The sequence below is a fragment of the Macrotis lagotis genome, chromosome 3, assembly GCF_037893015.1.
Source record: "Macrotis lagotis isolate mMagLag1 chromosome 3, bilby.v1.9.chrom.fasta, whole genome shotgun sequence".
Classification (NCBI taxonomy): Eukaryota; Metazoa; Chordata; class Mammalia; order Peramelemorphia; family Peramelidae; genus Macrotis; species Macrotis lagotis.
Window position 1 is genome coordinate 122,736,212 of NC_133660.1, and position 25,944 is coordinate 122,762,155.

The window sequence follows — 25,944 nt, forward strand, 5'->3', positions numbered from 1 at the left end:
GACTTTGAAAATCAAATGAGGGAGTTAGAAGAAAAACTGGGAAAAGAAAAAAGAGAGATGCAGGAAAAACATGAAAATGAAGTCAGCAGCTTAGTCAAGGAAATCCAAAAAAATGCTGAAGAAAATAGCATGCTAAAAACCAGCTTAGGTCAAATGGATAAAACAGTTTAAAAAGTTATTGAAGAGAAGAATGCTTTAAAAAGCAAAATTGGCCAGATGGAAAAAGAGATAAGAAAGCTCTCTAAGGAAAACAAATCCTTCAGACAAAGAATAGAACTCAGGGAGATTGATGAATTTACAAGAAACCAGAATTCATTACTTCAAAACCAAAAAAATGAACAATTAGAAGAAAATGTGAAACATCTCATTGAAAAAACAACTGATATGGAAAACAGATAGAGGAAAGATAATTTAAAAATTATTGGAATACCTGAAAGTCATGATCAGGAAAAGAGCCTTGACATCATTTTCAAAGAATTACTAAAGGAAAATTGCCCTGCTATCCTAGAAGCAGAGGGCAAAAAAGAAATGGAGAGAATCCACTGATCCCTCCCGAGAAAGAGATCCCAAAAAACCAACCCCTAGGAATATTACAGCCAAGTTCCAGAACTCGCAAGTCAAAGAGAAAATATTAAAAGCAGCCAGAAGGACACAATTCAAATATCATGGAGCTGCAGTCAGGGTCACACAAGACTTAGCAGCAACTACATTAAAAGCTTGTAGGGCTTGGAATATAATATATTGGAAGGCAAAAGAGCTTGGAATGCAACCGAGAATGAACTACCCAGCAAGGCTGAATGTCCTCTTCCAGGGAAAAAAATGGACTTTCATTGAACCAGGGGAATTTCAAATGTTCCTGTAGGAATGGCCAGAGCTGAACAGAAGGTTTGATCTTCAAATACAGGACTTAGGTAAAGCATAGAGAGTGGAGAAGGGGAAAATATGAGGGACTTGATGATGACCTGCATGTATTCCTGTATAGAAAAATGACACTGATAATACTCATATGAACCTTCTCAGTTAATAGAGCAGGTGAGAAGGAGCTTTTATTGATGAAGCACAGGAGAAAGCTGAATTTGATGATAAACTATGGTGTAAAAATGGAGTCAATAGAAAAAAGGGAAATGTAATGGGAGAAAGAAAAGGGGGGGGCGATAGGCCAGGATATTTCATATAATAAGATTTTTTTTATCACAATGAACTACTGAAATGTTATGGAAGGGGGGAAGGCAAGGGGGAATGAGGGAATCTTTGCTCTCATCGGAGGTGGCTAGGAGAGGAAACAGCATATATACTCAATGGTGTATAGGCATCTGGAGTAAGAAGGAGGGGGCAGCAGGGGGAAGGGGTGGGGATGTGAGTGATGGAGGAGAGGATGGACCATGGGGGGAGAGTTGTCAGATGTAACACATTTTCTCTTTTACTTCTTGCAAGGGGCTGGGATTGGAAGGCCTGTCCAGGACCATAGGGCCAGGTGGATGCTGGGCCTAAGGGGTGCTGGGGGCCTCTGGGCCTCTTGGCCCCAGGGCCACGGATCTGTCTGCTGCACCACTCAGCTGCCCTACAGCAGAGTCAGATTGAAAGGAGAGAGAAAATATATTACATGGTAGTGGAGAAATACAAAAGGAGGGAGTTGCGATCAGCAATGGCAAGGGTGGAAATATATGGAAGTAACTTTTGTGATGGACTTATTATAAAGAATATGATCCACCTGCGACAGAATTGTAGGTGTTGGAACAAAGACTGAAGTACATTTTTTATTATTATTATTTTGGGGGGGTGCAGAGCAAATGGGGCTGGGGCCACATAGCAGGGTGATAGTTGGGTGTTTGAGGCTGGATTGGGACCCGGGTGCTCCTGGCTCAAGGGCCATTGCTCTGTCTGCCACCCAGCTACCCCTACTATTATTACTATTTTATTTTATTTTCGGTTTTTTTTTTCTTTTTTTGGATTTTGCAGGGCAGTGGGGTTGGGTGGCTTGCATGTCACACAGCTGAGTGATTATTGGGTGTATGGGGGCTGGATATAGGCTCAGGTGCTCGTGGCTCCAGGGCTGGTGCTTTGTCTATTGCGCCACCTGGCCATACCTACAATTATTACTATTTTTGAATTTTTAATTTTTTTTCTCTCCCCTTTACTTTATCACTTAAGCGAGTCTATATTTTTTGGAGTGAGGGAGTATTTTGTTTACTCTTAAACAAGAATATTTTATTAATGTACAAAAAACATTATTTGTACAAAATGAGAATAAATAAACATTAAATAAAAAAAGTTGTTTTGTAAATTATTTTGGATTTAGAACACATTTCTCATAAAAATACTATTTTAAATGGTAGATGGGTTTTTGAGATCAACCTTTTTTCTGCTGTTTTGTCTATAACAGAGAAGAACCTTAGTTTTCCCTGTGTTCCAAGTTTGGGAAGTCGTAGGCCATTCAATACTGGAGGAAGGAAGAAGAGAAAGAAGCAAATGCTCACCTTTCTTGGCACTGAGGCAATCTTCAGCAAAATTTGCAATGTTCAAAATGTATCTTTCACCCTCTTCCATCTTCCAGAAGCTCACATGTACATGAAGGAAAAATTAAACATAATCATGGGAAATTACTTAAAAGCCAAATGATTGTTATAGGAAATATGTGCCATTGGGTGTAGTCAAGGAAGGATTCATAGAGGAAATAGTAGTTGATATGGGGCTTAAAGCATAGGTAGGATTTGGTCAGTGAAGAGATGGCAAGGTAGATAGCTTGAAGGAAGGCTCTGGATGAACAGGGCAAATCTGTAGAATTCTCTGTCTGACCTAGGTAAAAGATATATATATTGGGAAGTACAGGAATAAGTTTGGATAAGTTATTTAACCTCAAATTGCATAAGACTATGAATGCCAAACTCAGGAATTTGGGCTCAATCCTGGCGATTGGTTATGGGAAAAGATGAGATCCCAGGATATAAGGTTTTTTAGTTTTATCTCTTGTGGCCATTTACATTCTAGGAAAGTATGATTTGCTTAGATTATTCTTTTGGGAGATGGATGTACAACTGTTCGAAAGGTTGGTTATGAAGAGTAATTATAGGTAGTTCACTGTTAAATGGAAGAGGTTTACCCAATGATGCCCTATGGGGGAAGAGGGTCATTTGTGAGCCCAGGACTAATTAATTTTCTTAGATAATGGAATAGAGAATGAGCTTTTAAATACAGAGGTTTTATCAACTTCCATGGAAGTCTCCTAGAATTTTAGAGATTAGAATTAGAGTGACCTCAATCAATTTGGAGAAGTATTTGGAAGTAAACAGGCTGATTTTCATTGTAGAAAAATGAGAAATATTCTTCTTTAGGAAAACATGGAAATTAATATAACCAAGAATAAATAGAAAGTACTATTCATTACAATTTTTTATATTGCATTTTCTTTTGCTTTTACAATGTTTTTATTGAAGTCTTTTTCAAACATAACATATTTCTCAGGATATCTCTTCCCTTTCCCAGAGCGCTGTCTCTTATAACAGGGAATTGGAAAAACAGAAAAAAATTTCAACAAAACTAAGCAAATACATCAGACATTTGTAGTCTTCCATATCCATAGTCCCCACACCTTTGCCGAGAAAGGGAGGAAATATAGTTCATCATATTTCTTCTGTATGACCGGGTTTGGTCATTATAATTTCACAATATCCAATTTCACTTGCTCTCACATTGTTATCACTGTAATTTTTTCCCCCTGGGTTTTACTTTTACACATTACTTTAAAATGTTTTTGGTACTCTCTGTTTTTTATGTCATAATCATTTTCTGATGTTAGGCCCAGACCCTACACTGTGCCCTTTCTTGAGATAAACAAGAGTGAAGTTGAAATGGCTATGTCTAATGACAAACTAATTCCTCTGCCTCTCTTCTAAGAGGAGGAAAGAGTGATTCACCTGTTTCTTTTTTTTTTTTGGAGGGGAGTTTATTTTTTCTTCTGGCTGTATGCAAAAACAGGTTTCAGTATTCATTTTTAAAACCTTGAGTTTTGAATTTACCTCTCTTTTTCAGTAACAAAATTGTTCACTGCAGTTACAATATAGGGAGTTTCCTTTTAGTGTTATTTTTGTTTACATTATATATTGTCAGGGTTCTGCTTTATTTTGTTCATACATGTTTTCGTAGGTTTCTCTGAATTCCACATATTTTCTATGGCTGTTTTGCAGTAATATTCCATGATATTTACCATATATCTATATATGTAGTGCTCTCTCACACTCTGTCATATATAGATGCACACAGACTCTTTCTTTTGAGCAATCATATATACATATACACACAGACACAGATACACATACTGTATTTGATTATTCACCTATTCTACCTTATGTGTGAACTCAGTTCTTTTGTTTATTTTTGTCTGTTTAATGCTAACAGATTTTGGGGGTAATATGGGACTTTGATTTTCTTTGATTTTCTTGGAGTATGTATAAAAGTGAGTCAAAGACTTAAAAGGTTTTTTCTTTTCCATAACATATCTATGAAGAAAGTTAGGAATATTTGTAGGTATTGACAAGGAAGCACAATATTATGAACTGGTAAGATACTTGTACTAGAATGATAGGAGTCACATTCCTAATAGTAAAAATGTTGTCAGGGAAAACTTAAGATTTGGTAAATAAATTATGAATATTACATTAATTACATTGTGTTGGAAATTATACCATCACCTCAGTATTTATTATCTTATACAATTTAGACATAATTTTTACATGTTGACTTTTCACATTTATCAGTTTTACCCTGCTTAATTAACAATTTTAATGAAAGTACTGTGAATTGGTGCTGCTTGCTAATTGCCTACTGTATTGGTTGTCCATTTGGGGTCACATCCTGAGATGCTTGCTCATTTTCCAAGAATTATTCCTGGGGAAGAGGAATATATTTTTAAGTCTGATGTCACATGAGGTTAAGGTGTCATTCTAATTAGAGATTCTTACAAAAGCTGTATATGTTACATTGATTTGAAATGAAAGTCTTTTGTGCTCAATGCTTCAATTTAATTCAGTAATCCTTTATTAAGCATCTACTGTAAACTCGAAGAACATTATAGTTGGAGCCATGTAAACTTGGGTTAAAATTTTGGTTTTGCCACTTAAAACCAGTGTAACTTTGGGCAAATTTTCTCACTTCTGGGCCTCAGTGCCCTCATCTATAAAATGTGGAGATTTTAACATAAAATATAATTATTTTTTATAACAAATAACCGTCATCATTGAATAGTATTTTAAGGTTTGCAAAAAAGCTTTACATATATTAACTCATTTGATTATCACAACAACCCTGTGAAATGGGAGCTATATTGTTCTCATTTTTATAGATGAGGAAACTGAGGCATACAGTTTAAGTGACTTGTCCAGAGTCACAAATATACTTAAATGTCTGAGACTGATTTTTGAACTCATGTCTTTTGATGCCAAGTCTTTGCTTATGACTAATGATGAATCTTGATTGATTATTTTCAAAAGATAAAAATGAAATAGGCAGTTAATTTACCTTCTATGGGGAAGATGCAATTTATAGGCAAATACCAATACTATTAGGGAAATTGAAGAGAAATTATTAACCAACGGTGGGGATCAGGGAAAGTTTCATGTAAGAGGATGACAAGAATTCTGAGTGGTGGAGATAAGGAAGAGGAGTATAGTCTCAAAATGGGGGGTGGGGTCACGGCTTTTGCAAATGCTTGTAGCCAGTAGACAATATCATATTGAAAGGAATGCCTAATGGGCTGGTTTGGCTAGAATGTAGTTTGTGAAAGTGGGGATCAGTTTTAAAGAAAATGACTGAAAGAATATATATGTGAGAAATGACATTGTATTAATTCAGTGCTATCTCACATTCTCTTTTTTAAAAGTTTAAATTATTTCATTATTCAAAGTACATGTGGAGATAGTTTTCAACATTCATCTTTTTTGCAGGATTTTGAGTTCCACGTTTTTCTTCCTCTTTCCCTTCATTTCCCCCCTCCCCTTGACAGTGAGCATTCCATAACTTTACCAATATTGCATCAGTTTTTTCACATTCTCTCTCAACATTGATCATTTTCCTGTTTTTGTCATAATTGGTCAATCTGATTGGTGTGAGGTGGTACTCAGTTTTAATTTGCATTTCTCTAATCAATAATGAATTAGAGCATTTTTTCATATGAATATAGCTAGCTTTAATTTTTTCATATGAAAACTGCCTTTTCATATTCTTTGACCATTTATCAACTGGGGAATGACTCTTATAAATTTGACTTAGTTCTCCATTTACTTTAGAAATGAGTTCATTGTCAGAAATGTTAGCTGTAAAATTTGTTTTCTAACTTTCTGTATTCTAATTTTGGTTATATTGATTTTATTTGTGTAAACCCTTTTTAATTTAGCATAATCAGAATTATCCATTTTATATTTTATAATGTCTGTCTTTTTTGATCATAAACTCCTTTCCCTTCTGTAGATCTGACATATATACTGTTCCTTGTTCCCCTGATTGGCCTATGGTATCAACCTTTATGCCTAAATCCTATACTGTTTTTTTTTTAAGATTTTCAAGGCAGTGGGGTTAAGTGGCTTGCCCAAGGCCACACGGCTAGGCAAGTGTCTGAGTTGGATTTGAACCCAGGTACTCCTGACTCCAAGGCCAGTGCTGTATCAACTGCGCCACCTAGCCGCCCCTCCTATACTGTTTTTGACCTTATCTTGGTATAGGGTCACACTCTTCTTTTAAGATCAGTTCTATACCCCTGAAGTGAGTATACTTAGATAGTAGTTTTCAGAGGTGCAGGGTGCAAATTGTTCTTTATGTCCATGTAATGAATGAATAATTTAACATTTTGAAATGGTTCCTTGTTTGTTTCTCATAAAGTATTGGTTAATTTCTTTGTTATTTTTCCTTTGTTTGTGGTGCTATTTCCCTATTTCCCTTTCTTGACTTCATCAATTATTTTGTTATCTTATCTCAGATTGATTTAGCTTTGTTTTTTATAGTTACTTGAAGTATAATATATTTTATTCCATCCTCATAGATGGAATGGTTACTCTGAATATCTTTATATTTTAAATATATTGGTAATCATACCATGTAGCATATTTTTCATATCTATTCCTTTTCTTGGGAAAGATAAAGTTTGTTCTGTAACTTCAGAGTTTCTGTTTTTCTTTGTGCCAGGAAGAAAATATTGACACATTACTGTATAAATTGGTTGTACTCCTGGAAAAAGGAGGATTAATTTGGAGGGATTTTTAACTAAATAAGGAAGAAATATTTATATCCAGTAGTAACAATAAGGCAATCAAAAGATTACTGCCCTTGTAAGAGAAAAGAATCATCGAATCAGTAAGAATTTATAAAGCACCTACTGTATTGAAGCTAGAGGCTGGCAATATCTGTACAAAGATGAACACAATTCTACTCACAGGGGACTTCCATTTTCATGGAGGAGATAAGAGTTGCATGTTAAAAATACATCATAATTATGAATTGTATTAATACACATTTGTACAAAGCAGTTGGAAAAAAAACAGGAGCTAAGTAATTGAGGTCTCATAATAACAAATTGTGCCTAGATGTATGCTTGTTGAAAACTTTGTCTTAAATATACAACCTTTAAATACAGTGTTACGAATGTTGATAAATTTAGAGCTATAATTTTGGGGAAAATAAAACCAAAAGAAAAAAGAAAAAGTTTGCTAATCTTACTAAATTAACCACTACCTGAGGCTTAGTGTTCCTTCTTTAAGGATTTGTTTTGTTTGAATATACATATTTTTGTTTTTCACTGTGTGTATGTATATGTGTATAGGGAGAGGGTGGATGGCAACGGGAGGGAAGAGAAGTATATTTGTTTGTTGAAATAAATTAAATTTAAAAATGTGTGAGTTCAACACTTTCTATACTATCTTGTCCTGTTTTGTGTTTTTGACTGAAGGGAAGATATATTTCTGTTTTCATTTTTATTGGCATCTTTTCATTGGCAACAGATTGGTAAATATTGATCAGAATTTCATGACAGGACAAAAAAAGAAATATTTTGATTCTTACTCTCCTGTGAAACAGGAAGGTAATGATTTGAAAATATATGTGTTTTCTGTTCCATCTCTGGGGTTAGTTCCCCAATCATTTCAAAAGAAACCTCAAGTATCTCCTAGGCAAAGAAAATTATTACATGAGGTGAACTCTTTAAGTCATAGACCAAGGTCATGGCAGCTGGAATGTATTTCAAAAAGGTTTTCTGTCTGTTTGGAAAGCAAATGAAGTTCTCATTACTAACTTTAAAATTACACTTATGAGGAATTTTTTGTTAGAGGTGAAAGATCAAGTTCATAGTAGACCAACCAGAGTCTGAAAGTTCAGTGTCTAGCACATCACTGCAGCATGAAAAATTGCCTGGTTATCCCACATCATCAATGGGGAGTTAATAGTGGGAGTCCTAAGCATGAAGATGAGATTCCTTAAAACATTTATAAAGGGAATTACCGTCAGGTAGAATGCTTACAGAGCTCTGCCTTGTACCAGTTCAGAATCATGAAGTTCTGTCTCTCTGGCTCATCAAGTTACTAAACCTTATTGTGGTTTTTAAAATGTAATTTTTCCTTAAATCTTTATTTTAATTTTGTTTTTATAACTTTTTATTTATCACTCATTATTTTATTTTTTTTCTGTGATTTAAATAATAAGCCAGTTTATCTTCAGTCCCTTTAGCCTTAATAATTACAGTAATAATAATAATTTATTAATTTATATAGTGCTGTGAGGTTTATGTGCATCATATCTTTGTGGTGAGGTTTATGCACATCATATCTTTGGATCCTCATAGTAACCCTATGAGACAGATACTGTTATTATCCTTACTTTTTGGTGACTGAGGTTTAGTGACTTGTTCAGGGTCATATGTTTGGGAAGTGTCTGAAATGAGATGAGAACTCAGTGTTCTGAGTGTTCTGTCAAGTGTTCTGTCTGCTCTGCCATACTGGCATCCCTGACAGATTGTCTTGTCCAAATGCCCCATATTACAGATGGCTAAGACCAGACCAGAAGGGTGGCACTGAGATTTGGATCCCAGTTACCTGATTCCAAACCCAGGACTTTTTTTTTTTTATTAGGCCATGTGAGCTCCTTGGAAAGTGAGGGGCAGTAGTGACTCTACTCTTAAGTCCTTTTCTTTGGAGAGAAAGATGTAAAGGTATAAAAGTCTTCTCTCATCACTTGTTTATCTAGAGCATCAGCATCTGGAAGCAACCATACTCTTGGCTCACTGCCCCATCTGAGACAACCTTCCTGTTTGTTATAGGTTTTAGTCAGAATAGGATACTTGTAGGAAATAGGAGCCTTGCTTCATAATACACTGAGTTATGGGCTTATTAGGACAGGTGTTTTGAGGAGGCAAATTATCTCTTCCATATCACTTAAAATATGTGTGCTTTTAATTTTCTTTGTACACAATAGAAACAGTCACACTTATACATAATAAACACATTTCTTGCACACAATACACACAGATTTCTTGTACATAATACATACATATCTTATATACAATACACACACATTCTTGTATACATCTGGCACAGAAGACATGTCATTTGCTGAAGAGATGATTTTGAGGATTCTCACTTTGGAGACTGTCATCCCTCAGGTGACTCACAGGCTTGTTGCAAACAGATCTAGAAGGTGTGAATATCAGATCTGGGTGCTACTTATTTGAAAAACTTCTTGAGAATCAGGGAGTACTATATTTTTAAAAAAGTTTTATACTATGGTTTAATTCCATGACAGGCCTCAAAGGCTCATAAATCTGGAAGGGAATATAGAGATTATCTAGTCTAATTCCTCATTTTATTTTCAGGTATCGTATTTTTAATTTTATTATCAAATGAGACACACACACACACACACACATGAAAATATATACAAATATATATATGTATGTATGTATATATATATATATATATATATATATATATATATATATATATATCCCCTTAAAGGCTATATAACTACTTACAGTTACTATTTTTTAAATGTTATTATTATTTTACAATTGAAGTCAAGACCCAAAAAGCTAAAGTGACTTTTTTCAAGGTTACACAGTAGGACTGAAAGAATTTGAGCCTGGATCTTTCTGCCCTCCACTTATATGTCCTTTTGCATCATTCATTAGTAGTAATGATTCTGTGCCCCCAAGCAGAGGATAGAAAGTTCTCTTTTCACCTTCTATGCCTCCTGCTTTCCAGCAAGGGCTAAAGTCTTATAGATAATTTTTAATTTTCCATATAGATTATATACTTGAATCCTGCTCCAGATACACTCATTGAATGCCAGAATGTACAACTTGACATTTGACATTTCTGTCTAGTCTAAACCATTCTAGCTTGATTTTAGTATTTGACTGAAGGGAAGGATGCATTTTTTAATTTATACTTTATTTTTGCAATTACATGTTATGAACGTTTTTCAACATTCATTCACATGCCTATGCATATTTTTAAATCAAATAATTTCCTTCCACCCTCCCTTTCCCTTGACGGTGAACAGTCAGATGAATATTATATATATACATTTGTGTTAACATGCTTGCATATTAGTCATTTTCGGTGTGAGAATTAAGATTAAGGGGAAAGAAATTCATAAGAGAAATTTAAAAAAAATTTTTATTCTCATTTTGTACAAATGTTTTTTTACATTAATAAAATATTCTTGTTTAAGAGTAAACTAAATACCCCCCCCCCATAAATATAGACTTGCTTGAGTGATAAAGTAAAGGGGAGAGGAAAAAAATTAAAATTAAAAAAAATAGTAATAATTATAGGTATGGCCAGGTGGCGCACCTGAGCCCACATCCAGCCTCGTAGACCCAACAGTCACCCAGCCGTGTGACATGCAAGCCACCCGATCCCCACTGCCCTGCAAAAACCAAAAAGAAGGGAAAAAAAGACCCGAAATAAAATAAAATAGTAATAATAGTAGATGTGGCTGGGTGGTGGACAGAGCATTGGCCCTTGAGCCAGGACCACCTGGGTCCAAATCTGGCCTCAGACACCCAACGATCACCCTGCTATGCGTCTCCAGGCAGGCCACCCAGCCCCATTTGCCCTGCACCCTCCCCCAAATAATAATAATAAAAAATGTGCTTCAGTCTTTGTTCCAACACCAACAACTCTGTCGTGGGTGGATCACATTCTTTATGGTAAGTCCATCGCAAAAGTTACTTCCATATTTTTCCACCGTTGCCATTGCTGATCGCAACTCCCTCCTTTTGTATTTCTCCACTACCATGTACTCTATTTTCTCTCTCCTTTCACTCTGACTCTGCTGTAGCGTAGCTGAGTGGCACAGCAGATAGATCCCTGGTCCTGGGGCCAAGAGGCCCCGAGCCCCCATACCACCCCTTAGGCCCAGCATCCACCTGGCCCTATAGTCCTGGACAGACCTTCCAATCCCAGCCCCTTGGCAAGAAGTAAAAAAGAAAATGTTTTATATCTGACCACTCTCCCCCCATGGTCCATCCTCTCCTACATCGCTCACATCGCCCCCTTTCCCCCATCCCCCTTCTCTCCTTCTTATTCCAGATGCCTATACCCCATTGAGTATATATAGTGTTTCCTCTCCTAGCCACCTCTGATGAGAGCAAAGGTTCCCTCATTCCCCCTTGCCTCCCCCCTTCCATATCATTGCAATAGCTCATTGTAATAAAGAAAAATCTTATTATATGAAATATCTTGGCCTATTCCCCCTCTCCTTTTTTCTTTCTCCTATTAAATTTCCCTTTTTTTCTATTGACTCCATTTTTATACCATATTTTATCTTCGAATTCAGCTTTCTCCTGTGCTTCAACTATAAAAGCTCCCTCTACCTGCTCTATTAACTGAGAAGGTTCATATGAGTGTTACAGTGTCATTTTTTCTATGCAGGAATACATGCAGTTCATCATCATTAAGTCCCTCATATTTTCCCCTTCTCCTCCACTCTATGCTTCACCTGAGTCCTGTGTCTGAAGATCAAACCTTCTGTTCAGCTCTGGCCATTCCAAAAGGAACAGTTGAAATTCCCCTGGTTCATTGAAAGTCCATCTTTTTCCCTGGAAGAGGACATTCAGCCTTGCTGGGTAGTTGATTCTTGGCTGCATTCTAAGCTCCTTTGCCTTCTGGTATATTATATTCCAAGCCCTAGGAGCTTCCAATGTTGTTGCTGCTAAGTCCTGTGTGATCCTGACTGCAGCTCCATGATATTTGAACTGTGGCTGCTTGTAATATTATCTCTTTGACTTGGGAGTTCTGGAACTTGGCTATAATATTCCTAGGGGTTGGTTTTTTTTATTTTCTTTCTCACGGGGATCTGTGGATTCTCTCCATTTCTATTTTGCCCTCTGCTTCTAGAATATCAGGGCAATTTTCCTGTAGTAATTCTTTGAAAATGATGTCAAGGCTCTTTCTGATCATGACTTTCAGGTATTCCAATAATTTTTAAATTATCTTTCCTAAGTCTGTTTTCCATATCAGTTGTTTTTTCAATGAGATATTTCACATTTTCTTCTAATTTTTCATTTTTTGGTTTTGAAGTATTGATTCCTGATTTCTGGTAAATTCATCAATCTCCCTGAATTCTATTCTTTGTCTGAAGGATTTGTTCTCCTCAGAGAGTTTTCTTATCTCTTTTTCCATCTGGCCAATTTTGCTTTTTTAAGGCATTCTTCTCAATAACCTTTTTAACTGTTTTATCCATTTGACCTAAGCTGGTTTTTAGCATGCTATTTTCTTCAGCATTTTTTTTGGATTTCCTTGACTAAGCTGCTGACTTCATTTTCATGTTTTTCCTGCATCTCTCTCCTTTCTTTTCCCAGTTTTTCTTCCAACTCCCTCATTTGATTTTCAAAGTCTTTTTTGAGCTCTGTCATAGCCTGATCCCAATTTCTGTTTTTCTTGGAGTCTTTAGATGCAGGAGGTTGTGCTTCCTCATCTTCAGACTGAGTGTTTTGATCCTTCTTGGGCTCATATACAAAATATTTCTCAATGGTCTTCCTCTTGTTTCTCTGCTTGCTCATTTTCCCAGCCTAAGCCTGTTTTCCGGTGCTTCCTGATCTTTTGGGACACTCCCACAAGGGTCTCAGTGTGTGAGGCTCTGTCCTCCCTCCTGGTCTGTGAATGACCATAAGTGCCTCCCTCTGCCACGGGGCTGAGGTGGGGGGACTGCTGCTGTTCTATTGGGGGCAGGCCTAGACTTCAATCAGGATCTGAATGTGGTCAGAACCCCAGAGTCCTGTTCTAGGGGCAGAGGACAGAGCTTTGCAGTCTCTCTTTACTCCCCTCCCTCAGCTCAATGGGCTCATGCCCTGGGGGGCTCCTGCCTCCTGGCTCTGCCTGCTTTTGTTTCTGGATCTGGCTGTGTGCCCTGAGGGCTGGGCTCCACATGCTCACTCTGGCAGAGGTCCCCTGCTGTTCCCCCACTTTGTGCCAGGTGCTCCCCCCGGGTGTAGCTCAGGAGACTCCCCTGCTGCTGTGAGCCGTGGCTCCCAGTGCCCTGGGGCTGCCTCCAGGAGGCTGATGTTCTTTCGCTCTGGCGGGCCGCCCCTCTGACCCCGGGGAGCAGAGCTTTTTTGCTCTTTTCCAGGTTTCCTTGAGTAGGAAAACTGCCTCACTGGTTTTAGTTAGAGTCCTTAGTTTCAATTTTTATCAGAGAGCGCCTAAGACTCGATCCCTTCTTGTCGCCATCTTGGAGGTACACATTATTCCTTTTGTGTCTTCTGATACAAATAAGCTCAATAAATATTTGTTGAATTGAATTATATAAGTATAATAGAAAAGTTTTCCTTTGAGGTTTCAATTGATTTGTTATGAGAGCAGAAACAGCTAAACCCAAGAAAATTCAGCTTCTTATGTCTCACAGCAATAAAAGTTGAAAGTTGGAACAACTCTGGAATTTCTCCCTTTGAAGCAAGAGACTGACTGAAGATTAATAATGGTTCTTGTTTTAAATGATATTGTGGTGGGTTGGTGACAAGGATGTGGTTACTGTGGAGCATCTTTCCTGAGCCTCAGACCTTGGATAGGAAGGGAATCAGTAGGCAGGTGGGATGAAAGAGGGATAAACTCAAGAGGAAGCCTGAGGCTAAATATTATTGCTCCTACCTATATTCTGCTAAGGCATGAAGGGAAAATCTTTATTCTTAGCCCTATAATCTTTCCACAATAAGCTTATATTCTCTTAGGCAGATTTGAATGAAAGAAATCTAATGCAAGGACGAATGAGAATAACACAAAGATGTAGACAAGATCTTAGAAATATTTGAGGTGGGAGAAAACACATTTTGAAGAGGGAAATCAAGGAAGATCTTGCTCAAGAGAAATAAAGCTACCAAGAGAAGTATGTCAACAGAGAGGAGGGAGGTGTAGTTCATTCTAGGGATGTGTGAATTCATTGTTAGGAAATGGAAGAGCAGGAGTAATTTGGTGGTGGCAGTCCTGGGAGCTAACAGCCCAGTTTGACTTGAAAATAATAAAAGAGTGAAAAGGTAGATTGGTGCTATGGATAAGGAGTTTCTAGTTCAAGATTCTCTAAAGAGTTTTGAAGAGAGTTACACTCATTTATATGCTATGAAAATTATTTTCATAGCTTTTTGAAGGAGAGACTGGATATAAGGAGATCCATTTGTAGTTTAGGTAAGAGATGATCAGGACTTGGAACTAGAATGAAGACTGAGTAAGAAGAGAGGAGAATGTTGGTGACAGATATTGTAGAGTTAGAATTAGAAGACCTTGATAGGTGGTTGGTGGAGGTAGGGTGAGAGGTTAGAACCAGGAAAGATCTTGGAGATCATCTTGATTCATTTTATAAAAGATGAGGAACCCAAGGAAAGGGTTTTTTTTTTTAATCCTTATGTCAGTCACACAGTTGCAAAGGCATGCTGTGATGTTACTCTTAAATACACATATAGCACTGTTTCATTTTATCTTGCCATGCATATACAGAGTGAAAAAAATGCTAAGAGGAGGAAGTTTAGAGAGGGGAATGATTTAAGGTAGAGAATCATGAATTTAGTTTAGGACATGTTAGATATCAGGTGTTGGTGGACCATTTACATGGAGATGTTCAGCAAATAGTTGAGATGTAGAGCCTTAGGGAGAAATTGGGGTTGGAAATAAGAGATTTGGGACTCATCTGCATGGAGTTGATAATTGACCCCTTGGGATTGGATGAGGCAAATAAAAATTTATGGATAGGAGAAGCCTTGAATGAGACCATATTGGCCTTGAAGGGATATAGCAGATAGAGCAGGGAGTGGCACCTGTAATCTTTAATTTGAGTTATTTAAGATCAGCTGAATGTATTTACCCCAGAGATTGCACATTTGACCTTTTCCGTGATGCTGATTGTATTGAAATAAAGGGAAAATAAGATAACACTAACATTAAAGATCACATTCTCATTCTTCCTCCATTTTTTTTCTGCTTTACGTAATCTGTTTTATGTTGCATTGTGCCATGATATCTGGTTAAATGATCAATCTGTACTGGTTCTTTAAAAAAAAAAAAACCCTGAGTTTAAAAGATTTATTGGCTATAGCTAATTGGTGATGAATTAATCATTTCTATCTTGACAGTTTATTTGAATGACCTGAAGTTAGCAGGTTCGGGAATTGAGAGAGAGAGAGAGAGAGAGAGAGAGATTTTCATATATGTATGTATGTATGTATGTATGTAGTGAGCCACAGTCTTAGTAGAGTAGCTGGGAATCTATAGTAGGAAATTTTATCTTAGAAAGTCTTTTTTTTTTAGAGGTCACTGGATTCCTGCTTTTTGAAAAGAAATTGATATCTCAGCCTCTTTTTCTATAATTCATTCATTCATTCAGCTAATGGTTTGTTAAGTGCGTCAGTTCTTGTGTGAGGTGCTGAGGGGGTATGAAGATGAAAACAGACCCTGCCCTCAAGGATCTTACAGTTGATTTTCCTATCCATCCTCATGACTCTTGACTTCTTTATAGCTCTTTTTTTTTTGGAAAGGCAGTGGGGTTAAGTGACTTGCCCAAGGTCACACAGCTAGATAATTATTAAGTGTCTTGAGACCAAATTTGAACTCAGGTCCTCCTGACTCCAGGGCCTGTGCACTCTCTGCTGTACCACCTATATGCCCCACCTTTATATCTCTTTAAAGTTTTCAGCACTTTATATCTTTTAACTACAACCTTTTACAGATGAGGAGACTGAGGGAAAGAGATGGAGTAACTTGACCATGGTCATACAGTCAGTGAAAGTCTTTGAACCCAAGTCTTGTTAACTCTGTCTAACATTTTATCCACTAGACCAGAGATGTCAGAACTCCCTATTAATCCTTTGCATATTAAAATGTAATTGAGAAATGTTTAACCAAAAAAAATATAGATAATGTTAATTTGTTGTTTTCTAGGTCAGTATTTAGTAACAGATATTTCCCGCCCCCTCCTGGTTGAGTGTGGCCATGATGCCTCCTGTCTAAGCTTTGAGATTGTTTTCTTACCCTGGCCTCTCTCCTCAACCCCCTTTTCTTGTTCTTCCTTTATTCAGAACAACACAGCTGATTTGCAGACTTGAGTTAGAAGTTTATAGATGATCTCTGGGTACTTTTTTTTGAAAAGCATTCATTCAACAAATGTTTTTCAGTACATAATATATGCTAAACATTGAGAGGGATACAGAGATTAATAAAACATGGGCCTTGCCATTAAGGATCACACATTAATTATCTAAATTAACTTTATTTGGGATCCACAAGAAAAAACTGAATTAGTCTTCCTATTTTCTTATCCTAGGAGACAACTGCTCAGTGGGTAAAGTGTTGGGCTTGGAGTCAGGAAGAGCTGAGTTCAAATCTGGTTTCAGATACTTTAGAGCTATGTGACCCTGGACAAGTCACTTAACAGTATTTGCCTTGATTTTCTCATCTGCAAAATGAACTGGAGAACGATATGGAAAACCACTCCAGTATTTCTGCCAAGATAAACTTCAAATGGGGTCCCAGACTCAGACAAGACTGAAGAAGAGCATTTTTGGTTATCTAGTCAGGAGGCTTTAATTGGAACTTGTCACTTAGCTTTGTGATTTTGGTTAAAAGAGACCATAGCTAGACTTGGAAGATTGAGTTCAAATCCCATTTTAGACATTCAGTGAACTGTGAAACTCTTAAGTGCATCTCTTAATCTCTCTGACCCTCCATGACCTCTTTTGTAATTACCTATTTATTAGGATTGTTGTGAGGATCAAATGAGATAATTATGTACATATAATTTCTTTCAATCCCATCCAGTCTCTCTGATCTTTGATTTTCCCCATCTGAAAAATAGTTTTAATTATTCTTTGGATCATGTTCCTCATAGTGTCATCAGGATCAAATGAAATCATGTGTATATGAAATATTTTATAAATATAAATTGTCAGATCAACATTAGATTATTATTGTTGTTGTTGTTCATCTTGTGATCATTGGTTTTTCAGTGGAGTTCAGGTAGGACCATTTGGTCCTGACAGAAGTTGCTATGTTACTGCTATTCTTTTATTTAATTTTTTGTGAACTGCTGCACAGGTGAATAACAACTGTTCCTTGTAATTGTATAAAAACATTGACATATAGATCCATGAAAAGCATCCTTAGTTTAACTCCAGTTAATTTACAAGATGATGGTGATGATAAGGACCTTGAGCTTTTTATTCTAATATTTTGGTGATTATAAGTATTTAGTATGGTGATATCTATTTAAAATGATATTTAAAATTTTTTTATTCATCAATGTGAGATCTGTCAATTGTAGTCCATAGTTCTGTTGACTCTGATTTCAGTATTGTAATATTTTGAGCTTTCAGTTTGTAGAGTAAGGATTTGTTGTCTTTTGATTTATGAAAAGTAGTGTATTCCTAATAAATAGTCCTAGATACCAGGTCATGCATGCTTTGCTAGATATTTGTAGATGCTATATTTTTACAGATTTCATTGATTTCTGCCAGTGGTGGGATTCAACTGGTTCATACCACCGATAGCTAATTTTATGTTGAGTTCTGAGAACCTGTTATTAATTTATTTCAATCCCTCCACTAGTTCCTGTGTTTTCTTTGTATAATCTCAATTCATCAACATATTCAAACCCTTGAGGATAACTTATTTGTAATTTTTGGTGGTGATAATGACTAGGTCCTGAGTTGCCATCCTTTTACCCCCTCTGCTTTGATAAAAATATTCAGATGATTTAATTATTTCTCCAGTTATCTGCCAAAAATAACCCAAATGGGATCACAAGAGTTGGCCTGACTGAACAACAACTTCCTAACTCCCAATGACAGTGACCCTCTAAAAAAAAATACAGAATTCTCACAGGGTGATAGATCCAGAGTTGAAAGGAACCTTAGTGGCCATTTAGTCCAAACAACTTGTCCAAGATTACAAAACCAGTAAGTGACAAAGCCAGGACTAGATAGAACTCACTTCAAATTCTGTGACTCCCAACTTTCACTCAAGGGCCTTCCCAGTCATCAAAAGATAAAATTCAGCAGAATCTCAATGCTAAGTGCATTTTAATGTATTGTAAAAGAAGCATTTTAAGGTCACCCTCCTACTCATCAACCTCACTCATCAACCATTCTGGATAAGGAAAACATGATTATCACTTCATCAAGAAAGAGCAAAGGCTGATATAACTGTGGGTTATCATATTGGTCAAATGTCACTGAAAATGGTTTACTTCTAAACAGAGCCTATGAAACAGTTAAGAAGGTAATCAAAAGGTCCTCCATGAACAAATATCACAGAGACTCAACCAATGATATGCCACAAAGAAATGTTGAACCATTTCCTTCTTCAGCTCATTTTACAGAAGAATAACTGAAGCTAACAAGGTTAAGTGAGTTGCCCAGTATAGCACAGCTAGTAAGTGTCTGATGCCAGATTTGAACTCAGAAAGATGAGTTTTCCTGTTTCCCAGCCCTGTGCTCTATCCATGATGCAACCCAGATATCTGGTCTGCCAGGAAAACTTTGGATTCAAATCCCTTCTCAGACCCTTATTTTGTCACTGTGACCTTTCTCAGATTCTTTTCTTCATTTATAAAATGTAGGTAATAAGTGACTGAACTGGGTAATTGTGAGGATTAAATGAGATGCTATTTACTAAGCCTTTTGCAAACTTTGAAGAGTTGTATAAGTGTTAGCCATGATTATTATTGTAAAATTCACAAAAAAGTTGTTTTTTTTAAAAATGTTATTTCAACTTTTTGTTTGTTTAGAATGCTTTGGAAATCTCAGGTGAAAACCAATCAATTAAGTATATATTTGCTGTGGCTCCCTTAGGTGAGATTGAGGGAAGCTGGCCTGGAACAGCAGCCTACCCTCTCTGATGGGGGCCTGCAGTTCCAGAAGCCTTTGTGAGAGCCTTTCTGGGTTGTCAGCTTTCCTTGGATATAATAGCAGAGTCCTGCTGACCTCCCCCCTTTAGAAAACAAGGTGTGATTTTTCACTTTGGTTTTTCATCTTTGAGGAGAAGAAGCTACTGGAAATAAAAGATCTCATGGTTTTTTTTTTATTTCTTCCCCCTCCTCTTTTCTTACTATATCTCTTTTTTTTTTTTTACACCAGCATCTTTATATTCTTCTGGGGGAAATTTTCATTAAAAAGAGAAATGCACCTAGTTAAGATTTCCTTTCTCATGTTCATACTGTCTTGAAATTGTCTGTTTGTGTCATTAATCACCATGGAGGTAACTGGTTTCAGTGAATGTTATTGCTAAAATGGGGAATTATGAACTCATGAGAGGACTAGATTTGAAATACAGGGTAAAGCCAAAGTCACCATACAGCCTCACTTTTTTATTAATGCAAAGAAAATTGAAGCATAAAATGGAAAACAAGCCATTTCTTCCAACCAGCCATGTGAACAAGCCACCTCGTTATTTTATTCAAGTGCACAGTGACTTTTGCTTTTCCATATCCAGCAGAACAAACCATTCTCTATAATGTTAGTTTTAGAAATTTTGAAATATTTCTCACTCAAATATATAGGCTAGAAATAGGCAAATATATAGGCATAGAGATAGTAATTCAGGCTAATACCTTAAGTTTTAAGAAGAAAAACCCATAAAACTGAGAAATTGGGAGTACCTTCCTCCTTGACTTACCTTGCATTTGTATAACCTATTTGTGTAAATTGTTTCCTTGGATTTTGGAAGGTATTGATTTGGCGATAAACCATTTTTCACTAAAGAAAGATATTAAAAAATGTTGTTGATTATTTTTTTTCCCTGGGAAAAATATTGATGATTTTTGTCTCCCCCCCATCCCTTTGTGTTCTAATCCCCTTTATTTCTTTTTAAAGCTCATATTTCCTCTCCTTCCTGGCTCCTGGTATCTCAAAGGCATGTTTAAAAAGAATTCCATCTTACTCAAAATCCTTCTGGCTGATTGGCAGCCAAGATCCTAAAAAAAATGTTAGTAAGAAGAAAGAGCAGGGTGGGGGGGGGTTGGGATAATGGGAACTGAGCAGCTCTATTTTGCAAATCTTAGGCATTATCCCACAATTTTGGTGTCACCTTTCAGCTGACAATTAAAATCTTTGTTTTATAAGTCATCATCCAACCCTAACAGATGGGTCCAGAAACCATTTGATTTGTATTCTCCCCCCCCACCCCCAACACTCTTAACTTTTCTGTACACATTGTAATTTTCCATGATTAAAATTCAGTGAATTTTTAAAGATGATTGATTATCTTTAAAAGTGGAGTGTGTATATATATATATACATATATATATGTATATATATATATATATGTATGTGTGTATGTATATTCCATTTAAATTATTCTTGAGGGAAACCCCCCCCCCCCCACAGAACAGAACAGCTCCTAAGCCCCCACAAAAATTTGAAGACAATTTTGGTACTCTAGTCCACTCAAAAAAGACCTGCTAATATTGTAATGTTTTTTCCCTTGCCAGGACCCTCCTTGCCTGGTGTCATTTCTTGAGCTCTCGTGGGATGAGATTAGTCTAAAACAACAAAGTAGCCAGATGTCTGGTTCTGAGAGAGTCCCAGAGGCCAGGCTACGGTAGGCAACAGAAATCGGTGGGGCTGAAGATCAAAGATACCTGAGAATTACTTATGGGCACATAATATATGTCATTCCCATTATTAACAGTCTGAGAAAATTTGTATCCCTAATTAACCCTTTTGTTGAAGTAACTCTATTTTTTGATATATTTCTTAGCATATATTATTTTTAGGACAATTTCTAGTAATATAATAACAGTACTAATAATGATGAAAATGATAATAGTAATAGAGCTCAACTCTATATACTGTCAGAAAAAATGAAAAATTTTAGGTATTTGTATAATTTCTAAACATTTACTATCATTCTTATCTCAAATAAGGCCATTGAGTCAATCTAGAACATATTTCATCTATGTTAAAAACTTAAAAAAAGTGAGTGGGTGATTTTTTGTCTTTGAATCATTAACTTTTACTCTTTAAATTTTATTGTCACAATTTAGATATTTTTTTTTGCCAGAAATTTTAGAGCACAACTTATTGAAATCTCAGTGGAAGGAAATTTGTACTCTATGAATTACTTAGCCCTTTTTGTCTCACTTTGCTTTGGAATTAATGAAACGTTCATTTAAAAAGCTCTATTTTTTCCTCTGATATAAGAGATGATAAGCTCATCTCTGGCTTAAAAATTATATATATGTGTGTGTGTGTGTGTGTGTAATGCAAGTTTAAAATGTTTTGAACCTGGCAACATTGTGGAGCAAAATCTATATACCACTGGCAGGCAAGGGCATCATTAGGCTTTTTTTTTTTTAAAAAAAACTCTTATGGTATGACATTCTTTAGGAGCAACTAATCCACATACACAAAATCTATAAAGGTTTCTTCTGTTCTAATTGACTATATCTGTTGGTGATTCAGTCCCAAGATATTATTATTATTGTCCAGGGGTCAAGGGTTCTTTTAGCTTCTCTAGGGAAAGAAGCTCCAAGGAAGATTTTGCAGGGATTCATTGATTTTTCTTTTTGGGTGATGATGAATTAATTCCTAGTTTATTTTAAGCATTTAAGACAAAAGAGAATTTACCTATTAAGCAAAATGCTATAATGGCCCCTGTACTTTTTTTTCCCTAGAAAAAAATTTATATAGCAATGTATTTTTTGTTCATTTATGCACTTTTAATTCATTTTGTTCATTAGTATTTTCCCTCACCACTCTTGTATGCTTGACTGATTATTTGTACTTTGCACTTGTAAAAAATGCATTGTAGACTTTTAAAAACCAGTATGATTTCTGACTTCCTGTTTTGAACATCAATTTCAGTAATAAGAAATATATATATATATATATATATATATATATATATATATATATATATGTTTAAAACCTAAGTCTTAGTTATTAGAATGCTTACTCAGATCAAGCAATATTCATGTGCCACAACATAAGATAGATGGTCCCATAGAGTTGGTCATAGTAAGATGTGATCTGTATTCATTTTCACAAATAAGGATGATCTTCTAGGATTAGAGTTCACCCTCAGCAACTTCAGGCTACTTTGATATTGTGAATTTTTTTTATTTCTTTCTTTTCAAAATTCTATCCTTCTAAATTTGAAATGTGGAGAGTGGAAAGCCCTAGATAGGCAGATATTGCTGCTGGCAACCTCCTTCAAAGCAATGAAGATAAAATTATCAGTGTCATGAGAAATCTGTTTATTTTTATAAATTAAATATACCCACCATAGTTAGGGTTTATTCTCTGTCCACATAGCTTTTAGTTGTTAATAGCTGTGACTACTTCTGTGTTTATTTTTATTGTACTTCTACTCAGAGTTTGTGTTTGCGTGTGTGTGTGTGTGTGTGTGTGTGTGTGTGTGTGTGTATTAATCCCTCTGAATTTTTCTTTTTCTGATATTCAATGTCATTCTAGAACATGAAAAGGAAAGGAAAATACCAGCTTTTCTGTTTATATCCTGGAGGTTATGGGCATCAAGGCATGTTAGCATACTGAAAAGTTGCTGTCTTTAGAGTTAAATACAGATTTAAATGACAGTTCTGTCATTTTATAGTCCCAGTGACCCTTGGAAAGTTACTTCATTTCCCTAGATTTCTATTTCATCTTTTGTAAAATATGAGTATTGGACTTAACATCCCTTCCAACTCCAAATTTGTGATTCTTTGATCTTTTTTTCTCTATTCATTATTTTCTTCCTTTTTCCCTCCATTCCTTCTTCCCTCCCTTCCTCCCTTCCTTTTCATTTTATTGCTCTCCCTCACATTCACATCCCATTTGTTATTTTTCTTTATTCTCCTTAACCCTGTTTTCCACCTTTTTATCATTCTTTTAAGGAAGAATTTGGGTTGAAATAGGGGTTAATTGGAAGAGACAAACTATCTCAATCTCTAAATTTATGCCTCCCATCCCCTCCTCCCCACATAGATTGTCTCCTTGTATAACCTGTTTGAAGGATAATGATGTTTCTGTTATTTCTTTGCCAATACTTTGCAAAGAGATCATGCCATGCATATAGATTTAAGACAAATGCAAAATTTAAGTTAGTGGTGTTGGTTGGAATGCTGGATACTCCAATATGCCTATTTTTCATAATATAAAAAACTTTGTAGACTTGGAAAAGCTCATGCTAGAGTAAAGTTGACTGCCACCATTACCTAGGACTATGATGAAGAGTAGAGGATTTCATTAAAATGCAGGAGTAAAAAAAAGATTGGCTACAGGGTAAGAATGAGGAATACTGTAGGCAGCTTCTGTTCTCTATTGGGGTTTTTTTTTTTAGGATTTTTGGCAAGGCAAATGGGGTTAAGTGGCTTGCCCAAGGCCACATGGCTAGGTAATGATTAAGTGTCTGAGACCGGATTTGAACCCAGGTACTCCTGACTGCAGGGCCAGTGCTCTATTCATTGCACCACCTAGCCGCCCCTTCTCTATTGGTTTCTTTCTGAAGTCAAGAGAAAGTGAAGAAATCCATGAACTGGCAGATGGTTCCCTGGTTCCAGACTTTTGGGAGGACATGGATAGTAGTTGTATAAGATGACCAAGCTTTGAATAGTTAGGTTTGCATCCTCAGAGGAATCTCTTGAGTAATAGGATTTGAGTAGATTTGGTAGGGCATTGGGGACTCTTTTCTTGGATCACTATATTTTGAAAGGTTTCTTTGATGCTTGTATTTTACTGGTTCTTATTTTTAAATTAATTTTTTCCTTCTTTAGGTTTTTGGATAGTTTTCTTGGGTTCCAGATAACTGTCTTGGTGACAGTTGCCTAAGAGGCTGAGGCTGCAAGATGATCAGACCAAATTTTTGCAGTGCCTTTGTGATGATAGTTGGGGGCATCCTCAAAGGAAGGGTGGGATACATGAATCAAAACTGATAATTTCTTGACCCTCAAAACCTGCAGCTTTATTAATAAAACAGTGAAAAGTAAGGGACAGAAATGAGAGTCTTGATGCTTACTTGACAAGGTGTAGCAGAAAAAGAATGCTGGATGCTTCTACCATGAGAAAATCTGAATAGCTGACAGGAAGGGAATCCTTCCAATGGCCTCCATTTCTCCATTGGACTGCTACATAGTTAAATATGAAATGAAACTGTACTGATAAATCAGATATATTGAAATAATATTTGAGAAGCAGAACTTCCTAAAGACACAAGTTGCAGTTATATTAGCCTGGGGATTTTGCCTGGAGAAAAAAAATTTATATGCCTTAACAGCTGAAGGGCTATTCAGGGAGAAACAAAGTAAAATAGCATCTATTTTACTTTGTAATTTTTTTGTATTTCATATGTAGTCTTATCCTTGGGAAGAATGACATGAACACATACACCAGCTAGAAACTATCTCTGAGGCCAAATCTACATTAATGAAGCAAAATGAGTTTCCAAAAAAAAAAAAAAATTCTTGGGTGTGAAACAAGACTCTCCCTAGGGTTGTCCCTGCTACTTAGTGAAGTAGATAAGGGTATATCTGAAGACTATGGAGAATTGCTGACTTGGGATTTTAATGCCCATTAGAAATTAATTACCTGTGTGACCTTGCTTAAGTTACTCACCTGTGGGGGCCACAGCTTCCTTATCTGTAAAGTGAGGAGGTTGAATGAGATGATCTCTTAGGTTCTTTTCAACTCTGAATGCCAAGGACTCGATGAAAAGAATGTACAAAAATCGAACAGAGTAATGGTTATAGAGTCAGGGGGCTCTGGTTCCAATCTGGTTCTCTTATGATTTAATGTGGTCCCAGGGCACTTCCCTTCCCTGGGAGTTAATTTTCTCATTTGTGAAATAAAAGGGTTAGGCTAGACCAGTGGTTTTTGATTGAAGTATATGAAGAAAATATGACCTCACACAGGTAAGTAGTCGAAAAAGGAAGGAATATTTTATTTTTTTAATTAAATTTTTTTTCTTTTATTAAAGATTTCATTTGAATTTTACAATTTTTCTCCAATCTGTCAGTCTTTACTTTGCTTCCATGTTATACATTGATCCAAATTGAGTGTGATGAGAGAGAAATTATATCCTTAAGGAAGAAACAAAAAGTATAAGAGATAACAAGATCAGACCACAAGATATCTTTTTTTTTCCTAAATTAAAGGGAATAGTCCTTGAACTTTGTTCAAACTCTATGGTTCTTTCTCTGGATACAGATGATATTCTCCATTGCAGACAGCCCAAAATTGTCCCTACTTGTTGCACTGATGGAACGAGCAAGTCCATCAAGGTTGATCATCACTCCCATGTTGCTGTTAGGGTATACAGTGTTTTTCTGGTTCTGCTCATCTCGCTGAGTATCAGTTCATGCAAATCTCTCCAGGCTTCCCTGAATTCCCATCCCTCCTGGTTTCTAATAGAACACTAGTGTTCTATGACATACATGTACCACAGTTTGCTAAGCCATTCCCCCAATTGAAGGACATTTACTTGATTTGCAATT

At 36.2% G+C, this 25,944-nt stretch overlaps 1 protein-coding gene across 19 annotated transcripts in view; it reads left to right on the forward strand.

The window, feature by feature from the left end:
* The window catches only part of SLC10A7 (solute carrier family 10 member 7), a 261,864-nt gene that overhangs the window by 29,736 nt on the left and 206,184 nt on the right, over nucleotides 1-25,944 (forward strand). For 4 of the 19 annotated variants that reach the window (XR_012476991.1, XM_074229182.1, XM_074229181.1 and 1 more), the window contains exon 5: nucleotides 20,947-21,056. The exons of 12 other annotated variants lie outside the window; for them this stretch is intronic. Coding sequence is in view for 4 of the 7 variants with exons in the window: in XM_074229182.1 (XP_074085283.1) it covers nucleotides 20,947-21,056 (110 nt within the window). In the remaining 3 variants the exon portion in view is untranslated. Of the gene's footprint in view, nucleotides 1-2,383; nucleotides 9,949-20,946; nucleotides 21,057-25,944 lie in introns of those variants that run through there. 3 more of the 19 variants (XM_074229192.1, XM_074229194.1, XM_074229179.1) reach the window with 3 other exon arrangements.